Genomic DNA, 15,922 nt, shown 5'->3' on the forward strand with positions numbered 1-15,922 from the left:
TGTTTAAACACATACACTTTATTAAACAAGTTTCATCAGTCACAGTCTTTCTTCCCAAAAAACATACAGATAAAGAAGGTGTGTTAGTATTTCAAAGTATGGTAATCATTACTGAAAAGAATATTAAATGTTGAATCAAAGCACCCAAGTTGTCTAATGATGGGCTTAGGTAAGCCAAGTCCCAGTTTTCTCTATCGATAAAAAAAAGTCTTAATGGAATCATAAAGCAAGACGGTTCATTTTCGTTAACCCAAAACCCAACAAAACAAAAAATGAAAACTATCTGTTCATATCTAATTCACAGAAATATGAAAATAAAAAAGTTGATACATAAATTACTGCTTTAATTACAATTTATAGCAAAAACATTCCAATACAGAACCAAGGTAATTTGCTGACATTAAGTGGGTGCCTGAAAATCTTCATTCAAAAATGTGGGAAATGAATGTTCATAGTATAAAAGCCAAAACCTGGAAAGTACCCAAATGTCTTTCAATGGTGAATGGTTAAACTGTGGTATCCCCAGACCATGGAATACTACAAGGAACAAATTATTAATACATGTAACAACTTGGATGAACCTCAAGGAAATTATGCTGAGTGAAAAAGCCAATCTCAACAGGATATATATAGCATGATTCCATTATGTAACATTTGTGAAATAACAATTATAAGATGGAGGACATATTAGTGGTTGCCAGGGGTTCGGGACAAAAGAGGGAATTTGAGTGTGGCTATAAAGGGGTAATACAGGGAGTCCTGTGATACACAACTGAGTATCTTGATTGTGGTAATGGTAATGCAAAGCTACACAGCCACTATTGGAAAACAGTACAGAGGTTCCTCAAAAAAATGAAAAAACAGACCCATGTATGATCCAGTAATCTCACTTCTGGGTATATATCCAAAGGAATTGAAATCAGGCTCTGGAAGAGATACCTCATGTTCACTGCAGCATTATTTATAATAGCCATGACACAGAAGCAACCTAAATACCCTGATAGACAAATGGATAAAGAAAATGTGGTATATACATATAATGGAATATTATTCATCCTTTAAAAAAAAAGGAAATCCTGCCATTTGAGACAACATAGATGAAACTGGAGGACATTATGCTGAGTGAGATTAAGTCATACACAGAAAGACAAACAGTACATGATACCACTTATATGTGGAATCTAAAAGAGTCAAACTCTCAGAAATAGAGAGTAGAATGGTTAACTGCCAAGGGCTGGAGGTAGAAGGAAACAGAGAGGTATTAGTCAAAGGGTACAAAGTTTTAGCTGTATAAGATGAAAAAGACTTAGAGCTCTACAGTACAGCATAGTGACTACAGTTAATACTGTATTGGAAAGTCAAAAATTTGCTAAGAGGGTAGATGTTATGTTAAGCGTTCTCATCACACATATACAAAATAGTAAAGAGAGAGCAAGAGGAAACTTTTGCAGGCGATGGATATGCTGATGGCATAGACAGTAGTGATGGATTCATGAGCATATACTTATCTCCAAGCTCATCATGTTGAATACATTAAATGTATAGAAGCTGTATGTGCAGCTTTTGGTATGTCAATCATATCTCAATAAAGTGGTTTAAAAAAATGCAGAGCTACACACACACACTCACACACACATTATACATAATAGGCTTTGAGCCTTCAAAGAATTAGAGAACAATTCTAAATACTGTTGCAATGTATTTTAATAGTCAAAATATCAGTATAATTAAAGACCACAAGGAAGAAATTTAAAACATTTTCTAGAAACTAGAAATGAGCTACATATAACATCTAGGAATGAATAAGTTAAGTAACAGCTTAGATGCTGCTAAAAGATAACTAGTAAAAAAAAAAAAAAAAAAAAAAGATATGTCTGAGGATATGACCCAGGAAACAAAAGAGAGATAGAGAGATGAAAAATCCGAAAGTTAAGAATCAAAGAAGATACAATAAGAAGATTCAACATATGTCTAACATATGTCTAACCTATGCTGTTTAGAGTCACATTTAAAACAAAAGATACAGCAAGGCTAAAAGGATGAAAAAAGATACTTATCAAATATTAACCAAAAGAAATGTTAGTAAAATAGCCTTCAAGACAAAAAGCACTATTAGGGATAAAGAGGGTCATTCTGCAATGATAAAAGAAATAATGTGCCTTATGTATACCTAACAGCAAAGTCTTAAAATAGTCAAAGCAAAAATTGATCAAATTACATGAAATCAACAAATTCACAATGACAGTGGAAGATTTAACTCACTTCTCTGTAATGTTAGAAAAAGCAGACTAAAAATAATTACAGATTTGAAACCATAGTTAACAAGCTTGATCTGAGACACCCTTTGCATCCAACAATTAAAAGCACACACAGAACATTTATATAAATTTCTGAGCCACAGCTAAGTCTTAACAAATACAAATGCCAAAGAGTCGACTTTAAAGTCTTCTCTGACAACAATTAAAATTAAAGAAGGGGATTTATTTTAAAAGGTTATGATTGGAAATTTAAAATCCTATTTCTACCTAATTCATGAGTCAAGGAAGAAATCATATTAAAACTTACAAAGTGTTTAGAATGGTTACTAATACAATTACCACACATTTCATAACAAAGTAAAACCTAAGAGTAGAATTAATAGAACAAAAGAGATACAAAAGAATATAAACCAAAGATTAGTTGTTTGAAAAGACTCAAAACAGACAAATCTCTGGCAAGATTGAGCAAGAAAAATAAGGGAATATAATTATAGATATAAAAGATTTAAAAAAACAAACTTTGGAACATCTTTGTAACAAAAATTTGAAAATAAATTTCCTGGAAAAATATAACTTATTACACCGCTTTAAGAAAAAAACCAAACTACAACTATTACAATAATCTAAATCTATAACTCTTACGAGAAACTCAATTGGTAGTAAAAACCATAACCATCAGAAAAATAGGAAACAATGTTTAACAAACAAATGTTGTTAAATTGTCAAAGAATAGATATCATATATAGATTGTTCCAGAGAAAAAAACAAGCAACACTAACACATTTTGTATGTCTAGTGTAACTCTGATCCCCAAACCAAAAAAGAAAAACACAAAAAATGAACTATGCAGTGGCATGCTAGAACTGGTTCACACTGGCTTGAAAGAGCCAATTGTGTACATCTCTTCTCATGTCAGTAGCTCAAAATCTGCTACAGCAAGATGGTATAAATACCATGGAAATTGGCAAAAACTAAAAGTCAGGACTTTTTCCGAAGAGTTCGTTGTAAATATTTATCATCATGCCACTAATTATATGTAATCTCAATTGAAAACAGAGATGTTTAATTCAACATCAAATTTTAACCTAATCTAGAACTTTAAAAAAATGAAAAAATTCCATTTATCTTCGAAATGCCAGGATAGTTCTAAATTTTAAAGAAATATATAAGTAAAAGGTTAAAGAGACCAACTATGACCTTCTCAAGATACAGAAAAAATGGTCATGATAGAAGTTAGCTAAGTTGGGGAAATTAGGGGACATCTGTAACAATAAAAAACATCTGCTAAAAATCTACAAACACCATGCTTAATGGTAAAATGCCAGCAGTAACACTTTAAAATCTGAAACGGAGCAAAGAAGCCCATTATACTACTTATATTCAACACTATACTGAAAGATGATCAGCAGGTTATCGACAGTAAATAAATAATAATCAGAAAAGAGCCAAATCTGTTCCCGACATAAATGTTTGAGATAATCTAATTAGATCTCCTACAAAAATGGAGAAACATAACAATGTAAGATTAATATACAAATATCAATGATCATTTCCATACACCAACAATAAGTGGTAAAAATAAAATACTTTAAAAAGATATTATTTAGTGACACACAGTTATTCACTGAAGCACTGTTCAAAAACAAAGACTGGAATACCTACACATGTACCAATATACGATTTATAGTAGTCTCTCCTATCTGTGGCTTCACTTTCTGTGATTCCAGTTACCCACGGTCAACTGGGGTTCAGAAGCAGATGATCCTCGTTCTGACATATCATCAGGTCAATGGTAGCCTAATGTTACATCACAATGCCTACATCATGCACTTTGCTTCATCTCATTACGTAGGCATTTTATCATCTCACTTCATCATAAGAAGGATGAGTACAGCACAATTAAGGTATTTTGAGAAAGACCACATTCACATAATTTTCATTGTGGTATGTGGTATGTGGTATGATAACACTGTTATCACTGTTTTATTTTATTATTAGTTACTGTTAATTTCTTACTATGCTTAATTTATAAATTAAACTTTATCATAGTTGTGTATGTACAGGAAAAGACCCAGTATATAGAGAGTTCAGAACTATCTGAGGTTTTAGGCATCCACCCAACATCCTGGAACACATCCCCTGCAGATAAGGAAGAACTACTGTATTAACTTTAGATTGTTTGTTCTAGCTCTGTGCAAAAAGGTGTTGGTATTTTGATAGGGACTGCAAAACAAATAATCCAATTATAAAATGGGCAGAAGACATGAACAGACATTTCTCCAAAGAAGACATACAGATGGCCAACTGACACATGAAAAGATGCTCAACATCACTCATCAACAGGGAAATACAAAATCAAAACTACAATGAGTTATCACTTCACACCTGTCAAAATGGCTAAAATCACAAGAAACAATAAGTGTTGGTGAGGATGTGGAGAAAGGGGAACCCTCCTGCACTGCTGTGGTGGCAATGCAAACTGGTGTAGCCACTCCAGAGAACAGTACGGAGGTTCCTCAAAAAATTAAAAAAATTAAAAATAGAACTACCCTACAATCCAGTAATTGCACTACTAAGTATTTACCCAAAGAATACAAAAGTACTAATTTGAAGGGATACATGCATCCTGATTATTTAATAGCAGCACTATCTACAATAGCCAAATTATGTTAATAGCCCAAGTGTCCAATGACTGATGAATGGGTAAAGAAGATGTGTTGTATATATACACAATGGAATATGAGCCATAAAAAGGAATGAAATCTTGCCATTTACAACGACATGGATAGAGCTAGAGAGTATCAGGCTAAGCAAAGTAAGTCAGTCAGAGAAAGACAATGTAGATTTGCACTCTTATGTGGAATTTAAGAAACAAATGAGTAAAGTTAAAAAAAAAAAAAAGAGAGAGAGAGAGAAAAGGCAAAGCAAGAAACAGACTCTTACCTAAAGAAAACAAACTGAAGGTTACCAGAGGCAAGGTGCGTGGGGGATGGATTAAGTAGGTGCTGGGAATGATTAAAGAGGGTGCTTGTGATGAGCAATGGGTATTGTATGGACATGCTGAATCACTGTATTGTACAACTGAAACTAAGATTACACTGTATGTTAACTGGAATTTAGTAAAAACTTAAAACTTTTTAGTAATTCCTACAACGGACAATGTGCACCATTAAGAAGAGGATAGCTGTTATCAAGTTGACTGATAGGTAATGATCTCCAAGGTCTTTTTTAAGTGAAAACAGCCAGGTGGAGAGTAATACACAGTTTAAAAAAAAAATTACGTTTGTAAAACCAGATGGGGATATCAGTAGACATACAAATCTGCTTGTGTAGAATATTTCTGGGAAGGACACAGACAAAATTGGCAAAAAGATGAATGAGGTCAGGGATAGAGTCAAGGCTTTTCACAATATATTCTTTTGTACTTTTGAAATTTTGAACCATGCAAATGCATTATTAAAAAGAGAGAAAAAAAATTTTTAAGTACCACTGACGAGCACCAAAAATGTTGCATACCCAGGAATAAAATATGTATAAGACCTTAACAGAAAAAGTTATAAATTCATAAATTTAATGCATTTGAAATAAAAATCCAAGTTTTTCATTACATTAAAACAAAAAAACTCATTTAAAAAATGCATATGAAAAAGCAAAAGGCCAAGAAAAGCCAAGACAACTATGAAAGAGCAGGTAAGGGGCCTTCAGCTTAATATGAAGCTATAATATTGACAAAAATATACCAAAAGACCAATAGAAATAATGAATGTTCAGAAATCTGCAGCAGTATTTTAGGGGAGGGGGAAAAAAGAGGAGAGAGGAACAGAGGTCAAAACTAATTCAGTCCAAGCAGTCTGGAGACAAAGACATTTAGGCAGGTAGTTACTGGGTGTTGGTAAATGCTTTTTAGGGGAAGAAGAAAAATGGCTCAAGATTCTGATGTGCAATTATCTGAAGTGGTTTGAAGCAAGCACAAGTAAGTATACTAAGGAATACACAGTCATTTCTGATACCACCAATTCTGAAAGCCCACCATTTTAATTCTACTTTAATAATCACTCTATCATATATGTACCTGTTCAGTAGAAATTATTTCCTTTTGACTCCACTTTTTTGCCTGACAGGAATTATCTTAGTGTTCCACACTAATCAGGAGGGTAGGCATGACTGGATATAATTTACCAGGGGATCTGAATCAGGACCCATTTATCTTTTGCTACTTTAGCAAATTCCTAAATCCTAGGAATTTAATAATTCTTATTTGGAATTTATAGGGAAGGCCAAAATTCAATTAACTGAAAATTACTTTGATAAAATGATAATGAATGTAAAAAAGAATAAATTTAGAAAAGAAACCTTAAAAGATTTAATACTTTCTATATAAGCATACAAGATACAGTTCACTGACAAGTCAAAAACCTTACCCTTTTCAGGTAATTCTGGACCTCTCCCCCTACTTCTGCCCATCCGGTCATTCCTAATTTCACTTCGAGACTCATTTCTGGCATCATTCCTTATTTCAGTACGAGAACTTTCTTCTCTCAAATGGTTTCTGCCATAACTTCGGGATTCTTCTTGATAGGTATCCTCCTTTCGATGAGAATCTCGACTTTCACGGTCCCTGTAGTCATGGGTATCACGAGCAGACCGAGAATCTCTGGGATCACGGCTCTCTTTGTTATCTCTGCTATAATCTCTCATCTCCCTGGAGTCCCGAATGTCTCTGGAGTCCCTTAGTTCCCGTCGGTCTCTAGTATCTCTGGTATCTCTTCGATCCCGACCATCTCGAGGTTCTCGGTCCTCTCTGTGGTCTCTAGAAGAGCTCTGATCTTGTTCATACTCTCGTTCTTCTCTTGTGTCCTTTTCTCTATCCCTTTTGCTTCTGGTCTCTGTAATGCAAGTTTAGAAATCAACTAGAACTCCTTTCACAAAATTTTGAGAAACTAGACAATACACATAAATATTAGAGCTTAAAAATTTTTTAAAAATGGTAATTCACGTTCTTTGCAGAAAATAAAAAAAGAAAACATAGGCAAATAAGAAAACCAAAACCATGCATAAGCTACAATTCCAAAGGTAACTTTATTAACACTTGGATAACTATGTTCTTGATTAGATAAACTGTGATTAGGATCTTCCCATGCCCCAACTTACCCATACTTATCTTCAACAACTGAAACAAATAAATTGATCTGATACCACTGATGGCTTATTTTTTAGAAACTACTTGTAGATCCAGAGGTACACAGTGACTTTAGCCATCTCTACCAAGTATTAGGCCAAACTAGACCACCCATGACCACCTCAAATGTACTTAAAGCACTTACGAAAGGCCTACAGTTAGTAAGCTGGCTGGCAAAGAGATATTGTTATTCACCCTCTCTTTTCTTGAACTGTTTACTGGAATCACTCCTGTCTCTGAAGTTTTCTCTCCTTAAAGCATTTTCTAACACTTCACAGAAAAATAAGAAAAGAACTTCAGTTTTTAAAAAGCTGAAATGAAACTCACTGATTATTTAATTCAACCTTGTCACCGTCTAAATGAAGAAATAAGGGGCCAAGAGCCTAAATGGCTTAGATAACTGCATACCTAATGGAATTTGCCAAGAATAGAAACTATTCTTTAGATATGCCTAGAACAGGCATAAATTGATCACAGCATAAATCTGACATCTGACATGAAGTCAAAGGACTAACAAGAGAACCTCGGAAAACAAACACTGCCTTGTTTTTAAATCAGATTCCTTTATGTGTTGCTCTGACCCTGTGGACTGCCTCAATATCTGAGGCTATTTTGGCAATTATAGCAGCCGTAGGCCTATTATAAATTTACCTTTTTTTCTTTGTCCCAGGTGGCTAGGCCTACAGACTTTCTCAAGCACCCAAACACCTAGTATCCACAAAACCCCCTAGATTTTCACATTAATAACTCATCTCTCCTGTCAGTTACATTGTCCATATGCTTATATCCACAAATGCCCATTAAGAACAGAAGCAGTAGGCAAGGATCTGCAAGGTTTCCATCCCTTTCTGTGCACATCTATGACTTCTAGTCCTCCTCCAATGCCAACTGTGCCTAAAAATATGTTCACTCAGTACCATATCCTTTTCATGATTCCATCTGTCTTTTCAAATCTAGTTACTATATTTTGTTCTTTACCTACCTCCCCACTCTTCCACTAAAATTATTCTTATTTCAGAAGATGACATCTAAATAGAGGAACAAACACCTGCTACATCTCTTATATGGAAGGTTAAAGAAACCTCTTCTTTACAAAGAAACTAAACACATATGGTTTATTATTAAATGGATTCTTCCTGTAACAGAGGCCACTCAGCACACACACAAAAATTCTTATAAGACTCAACCGCATACTATTTCCCGTCATTATTACTTCAAAACAGACATCAAACACACTAAAGAGTTTTCATTCAATAAGTAGTCATTAAATGTACACTATATTCCCAGTCAACTCTAGTTAAATATTTTTTTAAATTAACAGAAAGGTGCTAAGAGAATTTTCCTATCTTACCAATGTTCCAAAAATATTGCTATGCTGTTCTGGTTCCAAAATGAGGTACACAAGAAGTATTTCTATACAACAGATGCTCTCTCTGTTCCCTACCTGGGCATTCATCATTTTCTTGAATAAAAGAACTTGATTAATTATTACACTGTTGACAGGAAGAGAACAACTAAATTCAACACGTTTCACAGGAGACTGCTGTATTATACTCTCAGAGAGGTTTATTTTAAAATGCACATTAAAGAGAAATGTTGTAAGTAAGCAAGTATTTCCTGAGTACTCATTATGTTTAAACACCAACTCAGAAGCTAGGGAAAAAACTTAAATATATAAGGACAAGAAGCTTGGGTAAGGAGTACAGAAAGAGATGAGAGCTATTAGACTATACTGCCAGATAATAATAGCATCTCAGCTTGAACAAGGAGTAGCAAATCCAAAGTTAACTTAATTATCAGGGATCTCGAAAGGAAAGCTGCACTGCTTACTTCTTTCTTGAGTTACACCTAGAAAACTGATCACTTGGTTTACACTGACCTTCTGAATGTTCCCCCAGCCCTTACCTCTTTATCGAAACATGTCTGATGCTCTCAAACTTTGTCCCCTGGTTTGCTGCATTTCTTTCCTTCATTTCTTTTTTTTTTTTTTTTAAAGAATCAACTAAGCAATTAGAGGGATGCTTCAAGAGTCAGATAGCCAAAAATTTCTCAACTTCAGAGTACTCAAGTGAAACATCTTAACTGAAGAAAGCACTACCTCAGTATACATAAAAATGCCCACTTATGTACATTTAATAGCTTATGTTCCTGTGTCATTATAAAAGCACGTCTTATTGCCCTCAAGAACACTTCTCTGTTACAGAAGACTTAATACAACACAGTTTTCTTCTTTCCCTTATTATAACAGTAAATCTGAATGGCCAGTTCTTTAATAAAGAAAATACTTAAAGAATTCGAAAAAAAATCAAGATAAAGTACAGTGCATACCTTCCCTTCTTTCATGACGCCGATCATGAGACTGTGAAGTTCGTTCATGGTCATGCCTCCCTTTTTCTCGCATTGGAGAGCGATGTCTTGGGGGACTTTGCTTTCTCTGAGGAGAAGACAGAGAATGTGAAGGATAAGGAGAAGCAGAGCGTCGTAAAGGTGGAGTTATTGTCCTCTGATAAGATGGTGAAGGAGTTCTTTTTCGACGAGGAGAAGGAGAATGTCTTTGAATAGATGATCCTGATTGTGAGGAAGATGAATGATGTCTAGAAGATATAGGAGAATGATGCTGTCCTACTGGGGAAGTAGACCTGCAAAGAAAAGCAACAATAAAAAAAACTGAATGCTAAAGTTAAAGCTAAAAGTGTGAATCATAATTCCAGGATAAATATCAATTCATAATGCTGTATAATAAGTTAATTTTTAAAGATCTGATTGATTTTAAGTGAGCCTGAGGTCACAGTTCTAGATGAGATATGCACTGCCTTGCTTCCAAGCTTTGGCTCCAAGGAGCACTCTCCCTGAGCACAAATAGAGAGAATATTACCCTCACTTAAGTATGGAATTCACTCTTATCAGAGATAATCTCTGACAGTGCGAATAGGTACTTGGAGGCAGGAAACCACAAGAGGCTAAAGAGAAAACATACTGTAAGATCTAGATAGAAAGTGGCTGTGAGAATGCCTGTAATTCAAGGCTGCGGGGAAAGGGGAAAAGTCATCACCAGCTAAGCCAAACCTGAAGTCTGCACTGCCTGGGTTGAGATTTAGGATGGGGAAAGAACACTACGGTTAAGGAAAGGACACTGTCTATACTGTCTTTATCTTAAATACCTGGCCTTCACTCTCGGCCAGCACAGACTAACTTCATGAGTCTTGGTTTAAAGAAGGCTTCTACTCCCTTCAAATCACCTTCTTTCACTGCTGCCAGAGAAACAACTTACAACCCCACAAAGCACCTACAATTTGTTAAATCCTGGGCCCTGGTTTACACTGAATATGCAAAATGTGTGTGTGGAATACACACACACATTTTGCAGTAACTAAAAAGAAATAGGACTAAGGTTTAAAAAATAACATTCCATATACCACATACCTGGATTAGTATCCTATTCCTCAATCATTCTGAAGACTAGATGTTTGTTCAAAAACATTCTGGAGGCCTAGTCAAAGTATGTTAGAATTACCTTCAGTGTCTATGATAAATATTTTTTAATATCTGCAATGGTGGCAAAATTATTAATCCTAAACCAGGGTTTCTCAATCTTGGCGGTCCTGATAGTTTGTATTCAGTAATTGTAGTGGGGGGCTGTCCTGTACATCATGGGATGTTTAGCAGCATCCCTGGCTTCTACCCACCAGAAGCCAGTACCATGCTCCTTCTCATCCCCGTTCATAACAATAAAAAATTACTCCAGACATTGCCAAACGTCCCCAGGAAGGCAAAAATCACCCTTTGTTGAGAACTGCTGGTCTGAACTATGTTGTTTATAAATGATGCCTCAGTAGACCTTTTATCAATAAAAGCGCCAAATACATAAAATATATGTTGATTCACAGAAGTGATCCAATATATTGAAAAGAATTTCACAGAACAAGGATTTTAGCAAATAAAAACACCTAAAAAAAGTCAGCTAACTAGAACATCACATTCACCTAAACATTCTAGTTATCAGTAATTCCACTACACCTTCATACTTTTCATAAAAATTATTTCCTTCTCATAAAAAAATAAGCCATAAGCCACTATAATTTAACTGATTCTTAATAGAAATGTATTTACTTACGGGTATGAGTAGAAATGCTCATAGGGTCTTACCCAAATCTGGAAAACCAGCTATGATCAATGGTCATTCAAATGCATCTTACTGAATATGAATAATTATTGTTTGGTACATTCCAACTGCAATTTCATCAGGTTCTGGTCAATTTGGAAATCTCTAAATTGATAAAATAAAAAATGCGACTCTCCACTGAACTGACGTTTTGGTTAGTTTCATTTATTTTGCATACTTAAAATTGTTTCAAGAAAGTCTGCAATACCCTTTGGTGATTAGTTCACAGAACTTAAAAAATAAAATAGTTCATAATACTATCTTTAAAAAACACAATACAGTCCAATCACATTTGTATTCAAATTTGGTGTTGATAGCATGTAGTAAAAAAACTTCAGTTCAAGCTTAGGATAATCAACCTATCAAATTAAGGTCAGAGGACCAATGCATTGTCAAGTTATGGTTTCAGTATTTTTCTTCCTACCCATCCTTCAAGAAAAAAAAGAAACTTATGGACTGAATGTGTCCCCCCAAATTTATACAACCCCCCGATGTCACAGTATTTGAAGGTGGAGGCGTTTGGGAGTAACTGGCTTTGATGAGGTCCTGTGGTGGGGCTCCCATAAGATTAGTATCCTTACAAGAAAAGGAAGAGACCAGAGCTCACTGTCTCCCTCCATGTGAGGAGACAACTGTTTATGAGCCAGGAACCAAAACTGCTGGAACCTGGACCTTGGACTTTCCAGCCTCTATAGCTGTGAGAAATGAATGTCTGTTGTTTAAGCCACTCCAGTCTATGATATTGTGTAATAGCAGCCCAAGTTGGAATCTTTATTTTCCTGTAATTATTTTTTTAAAAGTCTGATGACTAAAGAACAGTGAAAAGAGAGGATCTGTTACCAAAACAAGATGCATCAAATTATGGATGTCAGCATAACTGGACCTAGGCCTACGTTCATTCTACACATAGGAAAGGTAGAAAATAAAACTGTCTTGAAATCTGACCAAAATTATTAGTACTTTGGCTTTTAGACTATTGCAGAGGTATATTAAAATACATTTCTAGTTAGAATAGCAGTAATTTTAGATTATTTTTAGGCTTTAGAATTGGCTGGCTTCTTGTCTGAGGAGGAAAAAAGGTGACATTTGACATTCAAATAAAGAAAAGAGTTTATTATTGCATGAAGAGAAGCTCAATACCTTTAAGAAGAAATCTGTGTACTGTCAGCAAGAGCTGACTTATATGTGATTTATAGCACAGGGAAAGCCAATCTTTACCCTGACTTGATTCTAATCAAAAGTTTTTTAATGCTGCTATAACTAGAGGACAAAATGTGGGATGAGAATATTCAGCGCATATTTCATTTGAGGAAAACGTGAAATGTTACAAAGTTTAAAAAGAAAAACTTTCTCTCATTCAAGATACATTAATTTCACCTACAAACCAGTATGCTTACCCTAGACTTTCCTAAAATTACTAATACCAATTTTTCTTTTGGTAAATAGTTTCTATTTCTCAAATACAAAAATATGCCTTCATAATGTAACTAACATTTATAACTCACCCTTTAAAATCATCATGCAGAAGGAGGAGGAGCAAGATGGCAGAGGAGTAGGAGACCTAAATTTTGTCTGGTCCCAGGAATTCAGCTAGATAGGGATCAAACCATTCTGAACACCTACAAACTCAACAGGGGATTGAAGAAAAGAACAGCAGCAACTCTCAGAACAGAAGAGAGACCGCTTTCTGGAAGGTGTCTTCTGATTTGTTTAGTATATATTTTTCTGGGGCCAGTGTTACCCTTTTAGCATTTTGTTCTCTCATTCATCTATTCTCCTCTGGACAAAATGACAAGATGGAAAAACTCACCTCAAAAAAAAAGAACGAGGGCACCTGAGTGGCTCAGTTGGTTGAGTGACTGCCTTCGGCTCAGGTCATGATCCTGGAGTCCCAGGATCGAGTCCCACATTGGACTCCCTGCTCAGCAGGGAGTCTGCTTCTCCCTCTGACCCTCTTCCCTCTCGTGCTCTCTCTCATATAAATAAATAAAATCTTAAAAAAAAAAAAAAAGAAGAACAAGAGGCAGTACCGACTGCCAGGGACCTAATCAATATGGACATTAGAGTAAGATGTCAGAACTAGAGTTCAAAATGACGATTATAAAGATTCTAGCTGGGCTTGAAAAAGACATGGAAGATACTAGAGAATCCCTTTTTAGAGAAATAAAAGAACTAAAATCTAACCAAGTCGAAATCAAAAAGGCTGTTAATGAGATGCAATAAAAAATGGAGACTCTAACTTCTAGGATAAATGAGGGAGAAGAGAGAATTAGTGATAGAGAAGACCAAATGATGGAGAATAAAGAAGCTGAGAAAAAGAGAGATAAACAACTACTGGATCACGAGAGCAGAATTCGAGAGATAAGCGATACCATAAGACGAAACAATATGAGAATAATTGGGAACCCAGAAGAAGAAAGAGAGAGGGGGCAGAAGGTATATTGGAGCAAATTATAGCAGAGAACTTCCCTAATTTGGGGAAGGAAACAGGCATCAAAATCCAGGAGGCACAGAGAACCCCTCTCAAAATCAATAAAAATAGGTCAACACCCCAACATCTAATGGTAAAACTTATAAGTCTCAGAGACAAAGAGAAAATCCTGAAAGCAGCTCGGGACAAGAGGTCTGTAACCTACAATGGTAGAAACATTAGACTGGCAGCAGACCTATCCACAGACACCTGGCAGGCCAGAAAGGACTGGCATGATATATTCAGAGCACTAAATGAGAAAAATATGCAGCCAAGAATAGTATATCCAGCTAGGCTGTCAGTGAAAAGAGATAAAAAGCTTCCAGGACAAACAAAAACTAAAAGAATTTGCAAACACTAAACCAGCCCTACAAGAAATATTGAAAGAGGTCCCCTAAGCAAAGAGAGAGCCTAAAAGTAACACAGGCCAGAAAGGAATAGAGACAATATACAGTAACAGTCACCTGACAGGCCATACAATGGCACTAAATTCATATCTTTCAATAGTTACCCTGAATGTAAACGGGCTAAATGCCCCAATCAAAAGACACGGGGTATCAGACTGGATAAAAAAAACAAGACCCATTGATATGCTGCCTGCAAGAGACTCATTTTAGACCCAAAGACACCTCCAGATTGAAAGTGAGGGGGTGGAAAACCATTTACCATGCTAATGGACATCAAAAGAAAGCTAGGGTGGCAATCCTTATATCAGACAAATTAGATTTTAAACCAAACACTATAATAAGAGATGAGGACACTATGTCCTACTTAAAGGGTCCATCCAACAAGAAAGATCTAACAATTGTAAATATCTATGCCCCTAACATGGGAGCTGCCAATTATGTAAGCCAATTAATAACAAAATCAAAGAAACACATCGAGAACAATACAATATTAGTATTTTTACACTCCCCCCTCACTGAAATGGACAGATCATCTAAGCAAAAGATCAACAAGGAAATAAAGGCTTTAAATGACACACTGGACCAAATGGACTTCACAGATATATTCAGAACATTCCATCCCAAAGCAACAGAATAACATTCTTCTCTAGTGCCCATGGAACATTCTCCAGAATAGACCATATCTTAGGTCACAATCAGGTCTCAACTAGTACCAAAAGACTGGGATCATTCCCTGCATATTTTTGGACCACAATGCTTTGAAACTAGAACTCAATAACAAGAGGAAAGTCGGAAAGAACTCAAATACATGGGAGACTAAAGAGCATCCTACTAAAGAATGAATGGGTCAACCAGGAAATTAAAGAAGAATTAAAAAAATTCATGGAAACAAATGAAAATGAAAACACAACTGTTCAAAATCTTTGGGATGCAGAAACGGTGGTCCTAAGAGGAAAGTATATAGCAATACAAGCCTTTCTCAAGAAACAATGTCTCAAATACACAACCTAACCCTACACCTAAAAGAGCTGGAGAAAGAACAGCAAATAAAGCCTAAACCCAGCAGAAGAAGAGAAATAATAATGATCAGAGCAAAAATCAATGAAATACAAGCCAAAAGAACAGTAGAACAGATCAATGAAACTAGGAGCTGGTTCTTTGAAAGAACTGATAAGACTGATAAACCCCTGGCCAGACTTATCAAAAAGAGAAATGACCCAAATAAATAAAATCATGAATGAAAGAGGTGAGGTCACAACCAACACCAAAGAAATACAAACAATTATAAGAACATATTATGAGCAACTATGCCAGCAAAGTAGATAATCTGGAAGAAATAGATGCATTCCTAGAGATGTATCAACTACCAAAACTGAACCAGGAAGAAAGAGAAAACCTGAACAGACCTATAACCACTAAGGAAATGGAAGCAGTAATCAAAAATCT

General features: G+C 35.4%; 1 protein-coding gene across 6 annotated transcripts in view; it reads right to left on the minus strand.

Annotated features, from left to right (window-relative positions):
• The window catches only part of ZC3H13 (zinc finger CCCH-type containing 13), a 92,932-nt gene that overhangs the window by 25,775 nt on the left and 51,235 nt on the right, over positions 1–15,922 (minus strand). For all 6 annotated transcript variants that reach the window (XM_027588859.2, XM_027588862.2, XM_027588861.2 and 3 more), the window contains exons 9-10: positions 9,766–10,076; positions 6,680–7,144 (exon numbers count right to left, since the gene is read on the minus strand). In XM_027588859.2, the coding sequence (XP_027444660.1) occupies positions 6,680–7,144; positions 9,766–10,076 (776 nt within the window). The remainder of the gene's footprint in view (positions 1–6,679; positions 7,145–9,765; positions 10,077–15,922) is intronic.

Source organism: Zalophus californianus, chromosome 3, assembly GCF_009762305.2.
Source record: "Zalophus californianus isolate mZalCal1 chromosome 3, mZalCal1.pri.v2, whole genome shotgun sequence".
NCBI lineage: Eukaryota > Metazoa > Chordata > Mammalia > Carnivora > Otariidae > Zalophus > Zalophus californianus.